Here is a 17,617-nt window from a genome sequence, read left to right as displayed (position 1 = left end):
CAAGACAACTTAAAATTTTCAGTGGAAATTAAAAACCCAGTAAATTTTAGGTGAAAATTAAAAACCCAATAATACAAAATTTTATTCACAAAATCATAATAGTTATTTACTAGCCACTAGTATGTGCCAGACACTTTGCTAATGAGGCGTGAAGAAAAAGGTGCCTTAACTGACAATATTCTGCTGCTTTTATAATCACTTTTTTTCTCATTCCAATAGCTTTTGAGTTAACACTTATTGATATTTCTCAATGTTGAAAGAAGAGCAGAGAGATGGAATATAATGCAAAAATATTGTGTTTTTATAGTTGGGGATCTGATGCTTTATTCTATATAGCAACTGTATATAATTAGTACAAAATTGAGAGAGTTAAACCTTAGAGTTAATCTTGATTTCTGAGACACCACACATTGCTGGAAAAGGAAAATTTAGATAACAAAGTATTTTAGATACACTTTAGGATCATTAGTTAACACATATATTTGCTTTTGATAAATACCTTGTGAAGTCTCACAGTGCTTTTCAATTTCAGAGAGTGTCCCAATCAAATTATCATCTTCTATCATATTTAAATAAAACAAAATATTGCAGGAAAAAATACTTTCAAGAAACAACAGAGTCAAAAATTTACATGTAAACAAAGAGCTTAATAAGCATCACAGCAAAGAAAAAGAATCTTTCAGGTCGATTTAAAGAACCTTTGTTGTACAAAATCCACACATATCCCGCCTTCATCATCAGAGGCGCCGATTTGTGGTTCTATTGCCCACAGTGACTCAAACTAAAAACTTATGTACCAACTTAATCAAAAATTAAAGTTTCCATCACTAACAGAAAACCTGAATAATCTAGAGAAAATGAAAAAGAACTAAAGCTAATTTTTGTTTAGACCACCTGTCCTGATTTCTAATAGGACCCATCTATGTATTTTATGACTAAAATGTACATTCTGCAGGAAAAAAAATGAACAAAAACCACTATACAAAAAAATGAATCAATTGCTGTTACAGCAAACAAAAAGACAAATTTATTAGATATATTGTGTTTGCATAAACTTAAAAGATGGGGAAAATGTTATGCTCACAAAGGTATATAAAATAAGATGGAAACATCATGTTTGAACATTTAGAAATAGTCATTTTTAATCTCATTTTAGCCTATACTACTTAATCCATTTTTACAAAGGCCACAGACACAAGATGCATTTCCTCTCTGTGAGTTCTGACAAATCAAGTTAGATAATAATTAAATCAGCTTACTTATGGCTGTGATTCTCAAATTTAGCATGCATCAGAATTACTTGGAAGGCCTGTTCAAGGACTGCTGGCCCCACTCCCAGTGTTTCTGATTTAAAAGGTTCTATTTCTAGTAGGTTTCCAGGTGATGCAGACAGATGCTGCAGGCCCAAGGACCACACTTGGAGCACTACTGAATTATGTTCAGTTAGTACACATCAGTGATGTGCATTATCAAGGATAAATCCATCACTACTTAGAAGCAGAGGCAATGGGGACAGTCAAAATTTTGGTAAGTTGTTGCTCTCAAAACACAGCTGCTTTGTTTAAGTGGCTTTTTGCTTTATCATACTAACAGTGGGTGAGAAAGGTACTGTAATAAGAATTTACAGGAAAAACTGGATAAAGGTGATGACGGAAAAATCTCTTGAGCAAAATCTAGATGTAATACTGAAGCTGTTCAGTGAGGTTTAGGTTTATATAGCTATGCCCTAATATTTTTTAAATTTTTGTGATTCAAATTCTTGTAGAAAAAAATAATTCACCCTGGCTGGCGTAGCTCAGTGGATTGAGCGCGGGCTGGGAACCAAAGTGTCGCAGGTTCGATTCTCAGCCAGGGTACATTCCTGGGTTGCAGGCCGTAACCCCCAGCAACCGCACATTGATGTTTCTTTCTCTCTCTCTCTCTCCCTCTCTCTCTCTCTGTCCCTTCCCTCTCTAAAAATAAATAAAATCTTAAAAAAAAAATTCACTATAAGCATAAAACCCCCTTTTCCATTGAATCAATTGTTTTTCAAATATGAACTTTCTTAAGAATGCAAGTATCAGTGCACAGCAAAAAGGGCTGCATTATATTTTGCCTTCAACTACAGTATTTACATTGGTCAGTTCATTAATTTGATGCATTCTTTTTTTTCAATTACAGTTTATATTCAATATTATTTTTATTAGTTGGGTAAATTTGATGTATTCTTAACAGTGCTAAACATGGTTAAAATTTTCCTACTTAGATAATATGAATTGAATAAGAAAAGGAAAATGTGCCTACTTTGATAATGCCAGATGTTTGCGGAAACCCAAATTTCTAATGTTAAATTCATCACTAGCCCATTAAACAAACAACAACAAAAACAACAACAACAAAAAAACCAGTCTGATCGTACTTTGGATGCTAACTTGCACATGTAATTGACAATAATTCCTTACCTACTGTTGGAGTATTGGCAGCACTTAATGAAGCAGATGATGAGATAGAGGAAGAACTTTCTGCCCGAGCTAAAGGAGCAGCAGGAGGTGGGCTGGTGTTGGAAGTTACAGGTGGGCTGAATGGCCTGGGCTTAAAAACAAAAAGTTATTTATCAAAATGGTAAAACAATTCCTCCTTTATCAGAAAAAGGTTATTAGGTGTCAAATAAGTTTTACTTTAATATACTAAACTAAATTTATTTATGTGAGTTTCTTATACCTCAAAATTAGAGATGCCACAGGTCAAATAATTTTTGAGAAAATATGAAAAGTTTACGATAATGCTCTCAAGAAAATCTTTGTACATAAATAATTTCCTGTGTATCAGAAAGTATGCTTAGGATAGATTCTCAAAAGTTAAATGATTAATTTAAGTAGTATGAAGGCTTTCCACACTTACTGCCAAACTGCTTCCCAAAAGGGTTATTGACTTTACTGCTTAAAAATACAAGAAAATATTTCTTTGCCAGCAATGAATGGATGGGCCTTATATGATGGAAAAAATAATTTTAACGTTTAGCCAATTTGATAGATAAAAATAACATAGGCATTTTTCCTTTTATAAGTTGTATGTATTAGCTTTGTCTGATTTAGTTTTGGGAGAACACAGTATTACCTGAACTTTTACTAACCCTTTACTTTATTTGCTACAAATATTTTCTCCCTAAATACTGCTTGCCTTTTAATTTGGTGTTTACAAATTTCCACATTTTCATGAGAAAATTTTAATTTTACTGTCTTCCCATTTTTCTAATTTAACATAAAAACAAATATAAATTCTTTCCTTCCAAATTCCTAATTGTTCCAATAATACATTAACAATACTTCTTGAGGTATTTCACTTTTTAAAATAAAGCATATTTGGCTTACTTAAAAATAACCTTTTCCTGTTTATAAAAGAATTAAATAAATACAGTATTTACTTAGTGCCTACTATGTACTGGGCTATGGGATAAGTACTAGATCCAAAGCAGTGGATGAGATATTATTCCTGTTCTCAGTTGAGGGACTTGAAAAACAAAAGGCAAAACAAACCCTATGAACATTCACATGCTAAAATTAGTCAATTCTTCACTGTATAAATATAAATTTACAGATGTAAACTTATTAAAATTAGAAAGTACTGCCCAAAGTGTTTTATAATTGGTAAACCCCCAACCCCACTTAACTATTTTTAAACTTAGTTCCAAAAAATGGCTTTTTGATGACTCATTATAAGCAGTAGGTTGAAAAACTACAGCAAGGTTTAAAAATGCAATTATGTATGTGAACAGATCAATTGGGGTAGTGCAAGATATGAAGCCAAATAAACAGTAAATTCAACAGTTGATTTGAAACTAACAAGTTTAGAAAAAGTCTTGAAATCAACTACTGTGGGGGACATTTATCCTGTGACAACATGTCCTCATGACCAATGTAATGTGGCTGCATTTTTACAACCTACAATTTAGAATATGCCTTTTATAATTTTTTAGGAAAAGGCAACAGCTTTTTTCTGAAGTGTTTTTTTCTTATTTTAGAACACCACTGTCTAGTACTGCAGCCACTAGCACTTGAAATGTGGCAAGTCCAAATTTGAGATGAGCTGTAACTACAAAATACAGTGACTTTTGAAGACTTAGCACACACACATGAAAATAATGTAAACAGTCAATAGTCTTCATAGTTATATGTTAAATTGATATTTGTATATATGAAGTAAATATCATTTTTACTTATTTATGTGGCTATGAGAGCATTTAAAATTATGTATGTCACCTGCATTTTATTTCTGTTGCACAGTGCTGCTTCAAAACAGTGTTTCTCACACATTAGTATGCATCAGCATCACCTGGAGGGCTTGTTAAACCACAACTGCTGGACCACCCCCCACTCCCCAGACCTTCTCATTTGTGTCTGGGGTGAAGCCAGAGAAAGTGAGTTTCTACCAAGTTCCCAAGAGAAGTTAATATTGCTGGTCTTGGAACCACACTTTGAAAACCACTGCTGTAGATCATGGAGAAGTTCTCTGTAGGGGTGTGGGGAAGGTGTGGTTATAGACCTCTGATGAAAGTGCACATAAAAGCATGCAAGGAACAGGGCACTCCAATGTGCAGCTGGAAAGAATTCAAATCAGCATAACCTTTCTGGTGGGCAATAATAGAGCAATAATCATCAAGAGCCTTAAAAATGTGCATACCATTTAGTTCATGGATTTCACACTTTTAAAATTTTACTAAGGAAATAATGTCTGCAAAAACACAAACATAAGGATATTCATTAAAACACTTTATAATGGAAGCCTGGAAATAAACTAAATGTCAAATAAATGTCTAAAAATGTGTGGGAATTTAATGCTGGCAACAGAGCAGAAGATAGAGCATTTCTGCTATGCAGCCAATTCCACTGGTACTCCCTGAAGCAAGCCCGCAGAGTGTGGTCTCTAGAAGGCTCTCAAGGCCTGGGCAGAAAGCGAAGGGTGAGAAGAAGGGTTCAACTATAAAAGTCCCCCTTATTTAACAGACTTAACAACATAAAATTATTTGACAAAGAATTCTACCAATTTAAAGAAGTTTGAAAATTATGAAAATAATTCATGATACAGAAAGACATTCCCAAAATACTTTCAAGTGAAGAACAAATAAAAAATAAGAAAAGATCTTTTATTTAAAAAATATACACATACCACTCACAGTAACTAACTTTTTGAGCAAGTATTTTCACTTGACAATGGGGAAAAAGTAGATATACAATCTGAGTATGCAAAACAGAGTTTATCACTGTATTATTTGTTTTTGTATTATTTACCACATGAACAACTGTAAACCTGCTTTACTCCGCCCTGAACTAACTTATTTAAGCATCGCAACAACCTATTATCATTATACCCATAAGGAAACAGATTCCAAATAAAAAACCTACCTAATGTTGCTCAGGTAATTATTGGCTAGTGAACTTGTGCTTTTAACAACTATATTTTATTACCTCTGAATAAATAAGTACTTATGCATTCAAAAAATAATGAGCCCTGGCTTGAGTTGGTTAGAGCATTGTCCTGTACACCAAAAGGTTGCAGGTTCAATCCCTGGTCAGGGCACATATGGGAGGCAGCCAATGTTTCTCACTCTCAAATCAATAAACATATCCTTGGGAGAGGATTAAAAAATAATAATAATAATGGAAGGATATATAAAAATGTCAACAGTGGTTAATCTTTGAGTGGTAACATATAGAAGTTTTTATGTTTTTCTTATTTTTCAAATTTTACAATATAATCATGCACTGTTTTTTTAAAGATTTTATTTATTTATTTTTAGAGAGAGGGGTAGGGAAGGAGAAAGAAGGGAGAGGAACATAGGGGTTGCCTCTCACGCATCCCCTACTAGGGACCTGGCCCACAACCCAGGCATGTGCCCTAGACTGGGAATCAAACCAGCAACCCTTTGGTTTGCAGGCCTGCACTCAATACAATGAGCTACACCAGCTAGGGCCATGCACTGCTTTTGTAATCTGGTAAACACCCATGTTATTAAGATGGAATAATTTCTATATGACTTAAAAAATAACCATCTCCTTTGCAGCTGGTGTTTAGTCTTTAATTTCACTTCCATTAAGCCTGTTCATTCGGATAAGATATAAAAGAAAATGTCACCATGTCAACACTTGATGCTCAAGCTTTTTTGTTTAGTCATGAAGCATTTTCTAACTATGTACCATATGACAGGTATTATGCAAAGTAGTAAGGATATGAAATTGGCCATGGGATAGTCCCATGTGGGTCCCCTTTCTGGGTGTAAGGGGAACACCCACAAAGAAAGTATGGCTGGTGAGGAGAAGGGAAGAGAAGTAAAATGTGATTTGTGCACTAAAAGATATACAAACAAAGTATATGGGTATAAGAATGATTAAATCCACTGGGGGAGGAGTAATGATGAAATAGGGCCTTACCTGCATGGTGATATTTAACAAGACCTTAAAGGAAACTGAGAGGCATTCCAGACAGAGGAGGCATAATAAGATGTGGATGTATAAAAGAGCACGATGTGTTTGAAGGACTGTGGAAAGTGTCATGTTGCTATACTTAGACTGCAAAGAGGAGAAAGTTGGACAGTCTAGTCTGGTAATGCAAGTAGTTGAGCAAGTTGGACAGTTAACAGGATAATGCAGACAGTTAATCAAAAGTCTTGTACATGCAACTAAAATATTCAATCACGTGAATTATGAGGGACCACTGGATATGTGTATCAGGGGAAAAAGAAGATTAAGTCTGACTTACAGAAATTCAATTCTGGCAATTAAACTGGCAATTAGTATAAAAGATAAAAGCAAAGCAGAATAGATCAGAGGCAAGAAGAGTGGTTTGGGAGAGCCTCACTCTGAAGAGAACCCATAAAATTTCTTTCATTATCAGACCACTTTTGAAGACCAATGCTTTTTTCTTTTTTATAGTAATATGTACAAGTCAATGAAGTGATGCAAATTACAGTTTCCTTATATACAAAATAAAGCAAGTTAACCTACATGCCTTCCAGGACTCTCCTGGCAGTATACTTCTAAGGCCAGGAATCCTTTCTTTTTTAATATTTGATTTGCAGCAAAATTATGTAACAATTGCTTCTCAACTGTGAAACAATGGGTACTGAGTAGTATTTCTAAAATGTGCCAACTTTGTTAGGAAATCTTTTTCCTTTTGAATAATGTCTTGTTCCAGAGGTATGATAATGAGGTAAGATATGGGAATAAAAGAAGTGTCTGGGAAAACATTTCTATATTTTGAAGACTGAGTAGAAAATTCCAAGCATATAACTGTAAAGAGACACACAGAAAGATATCACTTGCATCTTAAATCCAAACAGTTATAATTAAAAAGAAGAAACACCTGAGTACATACTATTTCATTAATCCCACTGAGCTTGCCTGAAGTAAGCTTTGGTCTGGAAGCAGGCCTTGGAGGTGGGACAATGGCGCCTACAGAAAGAGGAGTTGTGGGCCTGGCTGGTGGGGGGGAAATTGGAAGACAATCATTAGTAAGTAGCAATCCAACATAAAGACATTCTATTACAGAGGAACTGTTAGGATTCAAAGCTTATTTTTCAGGAGTTTCTTAAAAATGTAATTATAGATATTTGGTGAAATACTAGGAAGCTATCAATCAAATAAGTATTTTGAAGATACCAATAATAGTCCTGGGAAAAAAATCATTAAATTTTCAATAAAACTGACACAGATAAATTATATTCCTGTTTCATTTATTTACACATATAAAAATTAAATCTGATAAGTTAGGTGGCGTAGACAATTTAAGGTCTAAGGTCTTTAGTTCACTGCCCATACACCTACTCTCCAAAGAGAAATGTAAGGCCAAGCCTTTGACACACCACCTTCGAAACAGGAACATGAACTCTAAATAAAACACTTACCTTAATTAAAATTGTAATTTGACTTTTTCTGAACATTATAACATTTTTTTGTCATAAAAGAATTAAAATGACCTTTACTAAAAAAAATTTCCCTTCATCACTAATTCATTTTTGGTAAGTGTTGAAAGTAGTATCTTAACTTTCCCTAAATTCTACATAAATTTAGTGTTCACTGTTCTTCAACACCAGTTGCAAAATTTGCAATTTAATAAATCAGAAATACTAACACTCAGTATCCCTAATCGAAAATAATTCTCATCATGATAGAAATTAATGAGTGAAATTCAAATGTACATCATCAGAAGTCACACAGTTCAGAAACTGAAGAATATAATATGGAAGGGAAGAAATATATTTCAGTTAAATTTTGTAAGTTTACAGGTATGTAAAGTTAAGAATTATATAAATGGGTCCAAGTATATACATGGGGAAACGAGAGGTAATAAAGCTGAGGACCCTCGGTCAGTGAGGGAGGATTGGAAGCATGAAAAGGAAGAACATGGAGGAGGTAGGAAGTGACCTAAAGAAAAAAGGTAGTCCGCACAGGAGTGAAAGTAAATGCCACAGGGGGTATGGAATCATTTAGAAAGCATACCATATGAAGAGAAAAAAGATGTAAGCAACTTTTGGTTACTTGAGGAAAACAGTAGCAGGATGGTAAGAAATCAAGTCTGGTTTCTGAGGCTGCTGCCCTTGCCCAGTCGGCAGCAGTCCTTTCATGCCGCACTTAAGCTGCACACTAGAAGAGATGTGCCCCAGCCTGAGGACCATCTCTCTCTCTTCCCTGTGCTAATGGCACCTTTACTTTGAAGATGTGTTCATTATCAATGCAACCAGCACTGACAATACTCCAGCCATTTCAAACTTGTGAGAGAGCCTAACACAACAGACATTTACACCTTAACTTCATCATTGATCAATCAAGTGGACTCTCCAAATGGTAGTTAGATTGACTCAAAACCAAGATTAGTAGAAGTGTTAAGTTCAAATAATCAGAAATTGCTGTTTGGGGAAAGCTAATAAAACTCTTTATAAATGAATCTATTAATTATAAATTAATAATAAATTTATATATTATAAATGAATCTATCTGCATATGCCAATTAGGTACTGCTTTCAGAAGCCTTTGAAGGAGATTATTACAATTATTTATAAACTTAAATATTTTAATAGTGTGGGTTTTTCTTTTGTAGTAGTAGTAGTAATGTTGACACTGGAGCTCACTTCCAAGGAATGTCTATTAGATGCAATATATTATAAGGAAATAAAAATGGCTTGTAAAGTATAAAAACATAGGAGATAAGAGCTAATCTACATCTGCCCTCTGACAATGCCTAGGGAGAACACATAAGGCCTGTTTCCCACACCATTCTTTATTTGACCAAAAAAACCCACATTAATCTAGACTCCAGAAACAATGATGCAGAAGAAAAATCAGTACTAGTATTAGCTCCTTCTGTCATTAATTTTTTAGGACATGTGATATTATGGCAAAGTCCACTCTGATCCTCAGAGATGCAGCTTTTGGGAGATCTCTCAATCAAAGCATCAGGAAACCCAAAGGTATTTTTGGCTTTCCAGTACAATCTCTGGAATGCTGTCTCAGCTCCCTGGAGAGATGAACTTGTAACAAGGTCATCAATAAAGGAAAGCCACTGATTTTGCAACCATGAAGCAAAAGGAAACTTATTTGTGCTCTCAGGTGGGGCTATTAATTATTATATAACAATAATTATCTCTTTCAACATCACTAATATTCTTTGAAGGGCAAAATAATTTATGGCATTATTTTTTAGACTATAGAGAAAGGTTAAAAATGCATACCAAAGTGAATTTTAAAACTAGCAAAAGTGTAACAAATATTTTATCATATCCTAGCTACTAAACATCAAATGACGACTGAATGAAAATACATCACTTTTTTACCTGAATTGAAAGTGATATGGGTAAAACAGTCTTTAGACAGGTAGCAAGAGGAAAAGAGAATGCTTTCTTGAAAATAAAGAGACTGTGCTAAAGAAAATGAGAAACAAAGGGTAGAGTTACAAACATAACTAAAACCTCTGTGATACCAGTGTAAAAGATTTGAAAAAATAAATCATAAAAGAATATTAATAAAACTGAAAAAGCCTTGTTTAGGACCCTCTTCATTCTACATACAAAACACCATTCTGACATTCTTACCAAACAAAAAAGACTTAAGGACAACTTCAGCTTTTCCTCTACAATTTTACTTTCCTTATACTACCTATTGGTAAGGTTATTCTTATAAAACTAATTACTAACAAATGCTCATTGAGAAAGGCTATGCTGACACTTCTGAATATGTTCAACCATCTATTAACTACTTCTTGCTGATTTACAAGTATTAGATACAGACCACTTACTTTCCCTTCAAAGTTACAGATTGTTTCAGGTTAAGAGTGCCTAAAATACAGTTAAAATTATTTTTAAAATATTATTTTCTAAACAGTCTAATTTTAAATACTAGTGTTCATTTTATTATTAATAGTAAAATGTTTCCACAAGGCTTATTGTTTTGTTAATCTACCAGAGTACAAGAGATTTTAGAATTGGTAATATCTAGATTTGAATCTATGCTTTTATCATTTTCTAGTTACAGGATCTTAGAGAAGTTCCTGACAATCTGAGTTTCTAAAATCCCTGAGAAAGTTGAAGATCAACTTAAAACAGTGATTTTATTTTCTTACTTTGAGCAAGCAGCGGTTTTATTAAACATGTATTTCTGATGTCTGCTTTGAGTATTGGCAAATGAGAATTTATATTTTGAAGATAAGAGAAACTTAACATACTCTTGCCAAAACAATTTAAAAGCATTTATCAAGCCCTTTTAGTCACTGTTTGGGAAGTGCTAAAATCTTTCTGGAAAGCAGTTTGGCAATAAGTATCAATGAGTGTATCTTCTGACTCTTAAGTCTTATATTGATAAATTATTATAAGGATATTATGAGCCCTGGCTGGTGCAGCTCAGTGTATTGAGTGCCAGCATGCAAACCAAAGGGTCGCTGGTTTGATTCCCAGTCAGGGCACAAGCCTGGGTTTGCAGACCAAGTCCCCAGTTCAGGGTGTATGGGAGGCTACCACACATTGATGTTTCTCTCCATCTCTTTCTCCCTCTCTTCCCCTCTCTCTAAAAATAAATAAATAAAATCTTTACAAAAAAGGATATGATGAGACGTGCACGAAATTCGTTATATTCACGAATGTTCATAGTATCAGAAAATCAGATGCAATGTAAATGTCCAGCAAGAAAGCACTGCTTACCTTAATGCACATCTTTACAGCTGAATTTTATCTATACACGTTAAGGTTATTTAGGCATCAATATGGCTTAGATATAAATATATAAATGCTTAGAAATAAATATATTAAAAAAAAACTGTTGATGTCTGATAAATTTTTATTGTTTAAGCCATAGGGTCTTTAAACTAAGTTAACAAAACCAGGGTAAAATTACTGTTATCTGGCAATATGATCAAAAAGCAAGTTTAAAAATTTTTTGATTATTAAGTACAACAATAGATAATGAGTATATCAACTAGAAAAAGTAACTACTAAATTCCTCAGTTTAAAATATATATGCAAATATATATATATATATATATATTTACCTGATGATGATGATGAAGTTAACGAAGCTGAAGATGATGAATCAAGAGATGGTCCAAACAGAGGGTCCCATGCAAGTAAATCACTGGTCCCTTTCCTTCCATAGTGTTTTAAAAATAAGAATTTTAATAAAGGAATATTTTATTAGTATAAAATCTACTCACTTATTATATCACAGAATTATAATAGCTCAACATATATGATTAAGAAGTTTGATGTTCTGCCAATGGAATATGTGAAGAAACTTGACGAATTTAATAAACCAGTATTTTTTAACCACTTTTAACTACTTAAAAGTAGTTAAAGCATTGTATGAAGGTGGCAGGGAGAGTGGCTAGAAGAGAAATCCCCACTTATCACACCTTATTATTCTTAACAATCCTAGGGGCTGTCAGAATGGAAATAATGATTTGAGCTTTACAAATGAAAATAAAAAGAGTCTCTAAATGAGCTGCCTAAAAACACATGGCTACCTAATTCTACAATTTCAGGTGCTAAGTGATGTGAAATCAGATAGAAATTTTATAAAGTAATGCTTATTTGCAAAGAAAGAGAGTAAAGGATTTTCTGAAAGTACTTCTCATGTACATAAATAAGCCCAACAAGTTGATATAAACTTCACAGATCTGCTCATGCAGTAGATGACGTAATTATCTCAGTGAGCTTCCTGGTTAATTCACTGGCTGAGCCAGGAAAGTAGTCTGGTGAAACAGTTGGGTTAGACATGCCTTTTTATGAGATATAACCAAGATTATGGACAAAATCATCAAGGGGATCAACATTCTAGTTTCAAAAAAACTCAACATAATGCATACCAATGATCTTCCTCCACGGACCTCTTAAAATCCACTGTACTAGTTACTCTCTGGATTCAACTTCTGGCTCTTTACAAACATTTATATGAATATAATCTCTAGATCCTAAAGCACCTGACCTTAGCCACCACCTCTTCATAAAATTATTTTTCCCCAGCTCTACTGATGTATGCTCGACAAATCAAAATTAAGGTGTAAAAACAGAAATGAAATCCCCATTAAAACAATATTTTAAAGCAATGGTCCCAACCTTTTTGGCACCAGGGACCGGTTTTGTGAACGACACTTTTTCCACTGATGGGGGAGGGGGGCAGCAGATGGGGGGTCAGGAGACAGGGGGTGGAGCTCAGGTAGTAATTCCAGCAAAACTTCACTTGCTAGCCCACTGCTCACCTCCTGCTGTGTGGCCCCACTCCTAACAGACCACAGACCAGTGCTGATTCATGGCTAGGGGGTTGGGAATCCCTGTTTTAAAGTATCAAACCACCACTATTTTTAAAAAATATTTTTTCAAAATCTTAGAAAACAGGCCCACCAGATAATTAAAATGTTATAATGATCCACAGGCAATATATCTATTATCTCAACACGCATCTACATGGATACACACATTTTGTATGATAAAGCATAGCTAGAATTACAATTGAAAAAATGATTCCTAGTTTTAAAACATTCTACAACTTATCTTTAGAAATGGTAAATCACCATTTCCATTTGAATACCACCACTATACTCAATTCATGCCTAGCTTGAAAAATATCAAATAATTTTAAACTACCCATTAATTAATTATCCATTAATTAAGCCTTTTTTTACCCATGCAAAAACATTAGAAGAAAGCAGTCTTGATAGATACAGAATGAAAAAGGACCCATGCAATATTGGCTTAAAATATTTTTTCTTTTTAACAGCTGGCATGCTTTCTAGCCCTCTCCTTTTTCAACTTGAGACAGTTCCTCATTTTGAAGCTCAAGAAGTATACAGTCTATTTTATAAGGTCACAGCCAAAACTGAAGGGAAAAAGTGAGAAAATTTCCATGAGAACAACCAGCTGAAATACAGACATGTATAAACTTGGAATACTATCATTTATTTAGAAGCAGTGAGGCCATCAAGGCCAAATACAACTGAATGAATTTTTAAAAAACTGTTATAAAAAAAGAAGTATCAAATGAGCAATGAAAAACTCCACAGGACACCTGACAGCTTAAGAAACAGGATAATTCCCAACATCCTACTGGAACTGAAACTACAGAGATAATAAAACTCTAGAAACAGGACAAAGGTATTTCAAATTTAAAGGTAGTGGGGAGGGAAGAATAAAAAGCTGGAGGAAATAGGAATTTTAGGGCAAACCATTCTGTATAAAACTATAATGGTGGACATATCATTATCCATTCATCAAAATCACATGATGTTTAACACCAAGAGTAAATCCTAGTGTAAACCATGGACCCGGGCGATAATGATGTGTCTATTAGGGTTATCAATCACAACAAATGCGCTGCTACTATAGTAGGGGAGGCTGAGCATATGTAGCGGCAGAGTATACACAAGACCTCTGTACCTTCCACTCAATTTTGCTGTGAACCTAAAATTGCTCTAAAAAAATAAAGTATTTGTTAAAAAAAATTTAAACATGGGACTTACTCATTGGATGCAGCAGATGGTTTCGATTTTGTTAACTCTTCACCTAATTAAAAATCACCTCATTACTATAAGCAATTTAAAAATTCTGGAATAACAAGTATAATTTAAACAAACATGAAAAAAAAAGAAACATCAGCTTTTAACAAGTTCTCTATTGTGAAGAATATTAAAATAGCTGAAGTTCTGCTAAATCTTTATTTCTTCTAACATCTGTAGTGAGAAATGTAAGTTGAATCAACTGACTTCTCATATTTATTAAAATAAAATGGCTGCTCAAAAGAGAAAAATATGGGCTGTAACTTTAAAAATTAGGACAAATTTTAAGTACTTATGTAAGTTATCACTCAAGACTTTTAACTGCTGAATCATGAAAGCATTTTTCACATTCTAAGATTATTAGTAATTATTATATCGACCAAAAGTAATTACCAACACTTGAAGGATCTTACTTTAAAAAATTAAAATTTGTAAAACCTAGAGCAACAGTCTCTATAAAATAGTCTCTTTTGCATTTGTAACATGAATCATTTCATAAGCAACTAGTACACAGGGGAAAGGCATCAGTAATGCAAAAGTCATGTTGGTTCATAAGCACTTTTCCCTGCACCTCAGTGTTTTGCACCATCAAGCAATGGCTGATGAACACAAAATACATCAACATGGGTAACTGCAACAAACTACAAGGAACACCACCACTGTACACGATGCCTACTCCACACCACATTCTCCGATTTGGCCCAATTTAGCATTTTCCTCTAAAGTGCTCATTGGGCTGTTCCCCCTCCATCTTTTTGCATTTTGCCCTCATTTCTGTAAGTTGATGGCCCCCTTTTATCCTCATTTTCTTCATATTCTCTATCAATCTACACACCATTTCTTTTTAAAAAGTAAAACACTGCATTGTTTGATACTTAGTAAATTTAATGGGTCTCATTTATTTTTTTAATATATTTTGATTATGTTATTAGTTGTCCCTTTTCCCTCCTTTATTCCCCTTCGCACTGCACCCCTTTCCCACCAGCATTCCCCCTCCTTAGTTTATGTCCAAGGGTCGTACATATAAGTTCCTCAGCTTCTACATTTCCTATACTATTCTTAACCTCCCCATCTATTTTCTACCTACCCTTTATGCTACTTATTCTCTGTACCTTTTCCCCCATTCCCGCTCCCCACTGATAACCCTCCACGTGATCTCTATTTCTGTGAATCTGTTCTTGTTCCAGTTGTTAGCTTAGTTTGTTTTGTTTTTTTTAGGTTCAGTTGTTAATAGCTGTGAGTTTGTTGTCATTTCAGTGTTCATATTTTTGATCTTCTTTTTCTGAGATAAGTCCCTTTAACATTTCATATAATAAGGGCTGGGTGATGATGAACTCCTTTAACTTGACCTTGTCTGGGAAGCACTTTATCTGCCCTTCCATTCTAAATGACAGCTTTGCAGGATAGAATCATCTTGAATGTAGGTCGTTGCCTTTTATGACGTGGAATACTTCTTTCCAGCCCCTCCTTGCCTGTAAGGTTTCTTTTCAGAAATCTGCTGATAGTCTAATGGGAAGTAGGTAACTCTCTCCTTTTCTCTTGCTGCTCTTAAGATTCTCTCCTTATCTTCAATCTTGGGTAACTTAATTATGATGTGCCTTGGTGTGTTCCTTCTTAGGTTCAACTTCTTAGGGACTCTGGGCTTCCTGAAAGTCTACTTTCTTTGCCAGATTGGGGAAGTTCTCTTTCATTATTTGTTCAAAAAAGTTTCCAATTTCTTGGTCTTCCTCTTCTCCTTCTGGCACCCCTATAATTTGGATGTTGGAAGGTTTCAAGATGTCCTGGAGGTTCCTAAGCCTCTCTTCATTTTTTTTGAATTCTTGTTTCTTCATTCTGTTCTGGCTGAATGTTTCTTTCTTCTTTCTGCTCCTAACTGTTGGTTTGAATCCTGGTTTCCTTCCCATCACTGTTGGTTCCCTACAGATTTTTCTTTATTTTACATAATGCAACCTTCATTGCTGCCTTGGTTTTTTTTTATGCTATTGAAGTACCCAGTGAGTTCCTGGAGCATCCTGATAACCAGTGTTTTCAACTGTGCATCTGACAGGTTGGCTATCTCTTTGTCACTTAGTTGTATTTTTTTTGGAGCTTTGAACTGTTCTTCCATTTGGGCCATTTTTTTGTTGTTGTCTCAGTGTGCCAGTTATGTAGTAAGGGGCGGAGAGACTCAAGTGTTTTCCAGGGCAGGGCAAACCACCTCGCTCCATTGTGACACTGTATGTGGGGAGGGGTCCAAGAGGGAATGGTGCTGCTTGCTCCACTCTCTGCCAGCTTTCAGTCACTTCCCCTGCTACCCACAATCAAATTGGGCCCTTCTGGTGCTGATTCCTGGGTGAGTGGGTTTGTGTACATTCTAGGACCCTTAACTGCTATTTTTTTCTCCAATGAACTCTCCTGTGAGGCTGGGAGTTTCTCCCGCTGCCATCTGAACCCCCACAGGTGTTTTCAGTCAGAGGTTTGCGGCTTTATTTCCCTGCACTGGAACCCTGGGTTGTGTGGTCTGTCTTGCTCCCCAGTGATTCCTCCAGGTTTACCTGTACACGAATGTGGGGGCTGCCCAGTCTGCAAGCTACCACGTCACCTGGTCTACCAGCCACCACCTTGATGCGAGTCCTCTCCACTCGGCAGTCTGACTCTGCCCCTCCTACCAGTCTGGATGAATGTTTCTTCTTTAACTTCTTGGTTGTCGGATTTCCATTCAGTTCAATATTCTGTCCATTCTGTTTAATTTTTGTTTTTAAATTTGTTGTTGTCCTTGTTTTGGTTGCGAGAGGAGGCACAGTGTGTCTATCTACGCCTCCACCTTGGCCAGAAGTCCAGAAGCTACTCTTTGTTTTTGCTGATTTCTAAAAGATGTAGTATTCAGGTATTAAAGTTTAAGGCAGGGGTGTCAAACTCATTTTCACCGAGGGCCACATCAGCCCCATGGTTGCCTTCAAAGGTCCCAATATAATTTCAACTTCTGAAGAGTTAAGGAGTAGTTACATTTATACAGTCCTAGAATTATTTCAGCCCTTTAAAGGCAACTGCAAGGCTGATGTGGCCCCTGGTGAAAATGAGTTTAACACCCCGGGTTTAAGGCATGTCTCAAAGCTAAAAGAGATAGTCTATTGTTGTTAAGGCTCATGAGAAAATCCTATTTCTAAAACTACATATGTAAGGCCATATAAGCTTAGCAAATCGCCTGATAAATTTTAACACTAATAAAATAACCAACTTAAATGTCAAACTTACTAGACGAATTCTGATTCATCAGCACCTAAAACAGAAATACAACAATTAAGTGCCATTAAATAAATAATTTAATCTGGTAATGAAATATTTCATAAATTGTTAACACTAGGAACCTAAATTTTAAATTGCTTTTAGTAAATCTGCTCAATTGTAAACTGCAGTTACATAAAGATATACAGAAAAGACTTTTAGTAGTTTTTTATACTTAAAAAAATACATGTACTTTTAACATTCAATGAAGTGTTTTTAAATATTGAACTATTAAATATCTAAAGCAACTCACTATGACTTGCTAATTTATAATATTTAACGCAAATATTTTGAAAATCAATATTCAAACATTATAATTTTTTAAGGTCAATAGATAAAAATA

General features: G+C 34.8%; 1 protein-coding gene across 4 annotated transcripts in view; it reads right to left on the bottom strand.

The window, feature by feature from the left end:
• The window catches only part of FCHO2 (FCH and mu domain containing endocytic adaptor 2), a 113,287-nt gene that overhangs the window by 17,638 nt on the left and 78,032 nt on the right, over positions 1-17,617 (bottom strand). Inside the window, exons 15-21 of one of the 4 annotated variants that reach the window (XM_036020397.1) lie at positions 17,245-17,269; positions 13,975-14,017; positions 11,512-11,606; positions 9,806-9,892; positions 7,351-7,454; positions 2,442-2,571; positions 500-559 (exon numbers count right to left, since the gene is read on the bottom strand). In XM_036020397.1, the coding sequence (XP_035876290.1) occupies positions 500-559; positions 2,442-2,571; positions 7,351-7,454; positions 9,806-9,892; positions 11,512-11,606; positions 13,975-14,017; positions 17,245-17,269 (544 nt within the window). The remainder of the gene's footprint in view (positions 1-499; positions 560-2,441; positions 2,572-7,350; positions 7,455-9,805; positions 9,893-11,511; positions 11,607-13,974; positions 14,018-17,244; positions 17,270-17,617) is intronic. The other 3 variants (XM_036020394.1, XM_036020395.1, XM_028511555.2) reach the window with 3 other exon arrangements.

The sequence above is a fragment of the Phyllostomus discolor genome, chromosome 3 (assembly GCF_004126475.2).
Source record: "Phyllostomus discolor isolate MPI-MPIP mPhyDis1 chromosome 3, mPhyDis1.pri.v3, whole genome shotgun sequence".
Lineage (NCBI taxonomy): Eukaryota > Metazoa > Chordata > Mammalia > Chiroptera > Phyllostomidae > Phyllostomus > Phyllostomus discolor.
Note: the sequence above shows the minus strand (reverse complement) of the source record. Positions and strands in the feature narration are given on the sequence as shown.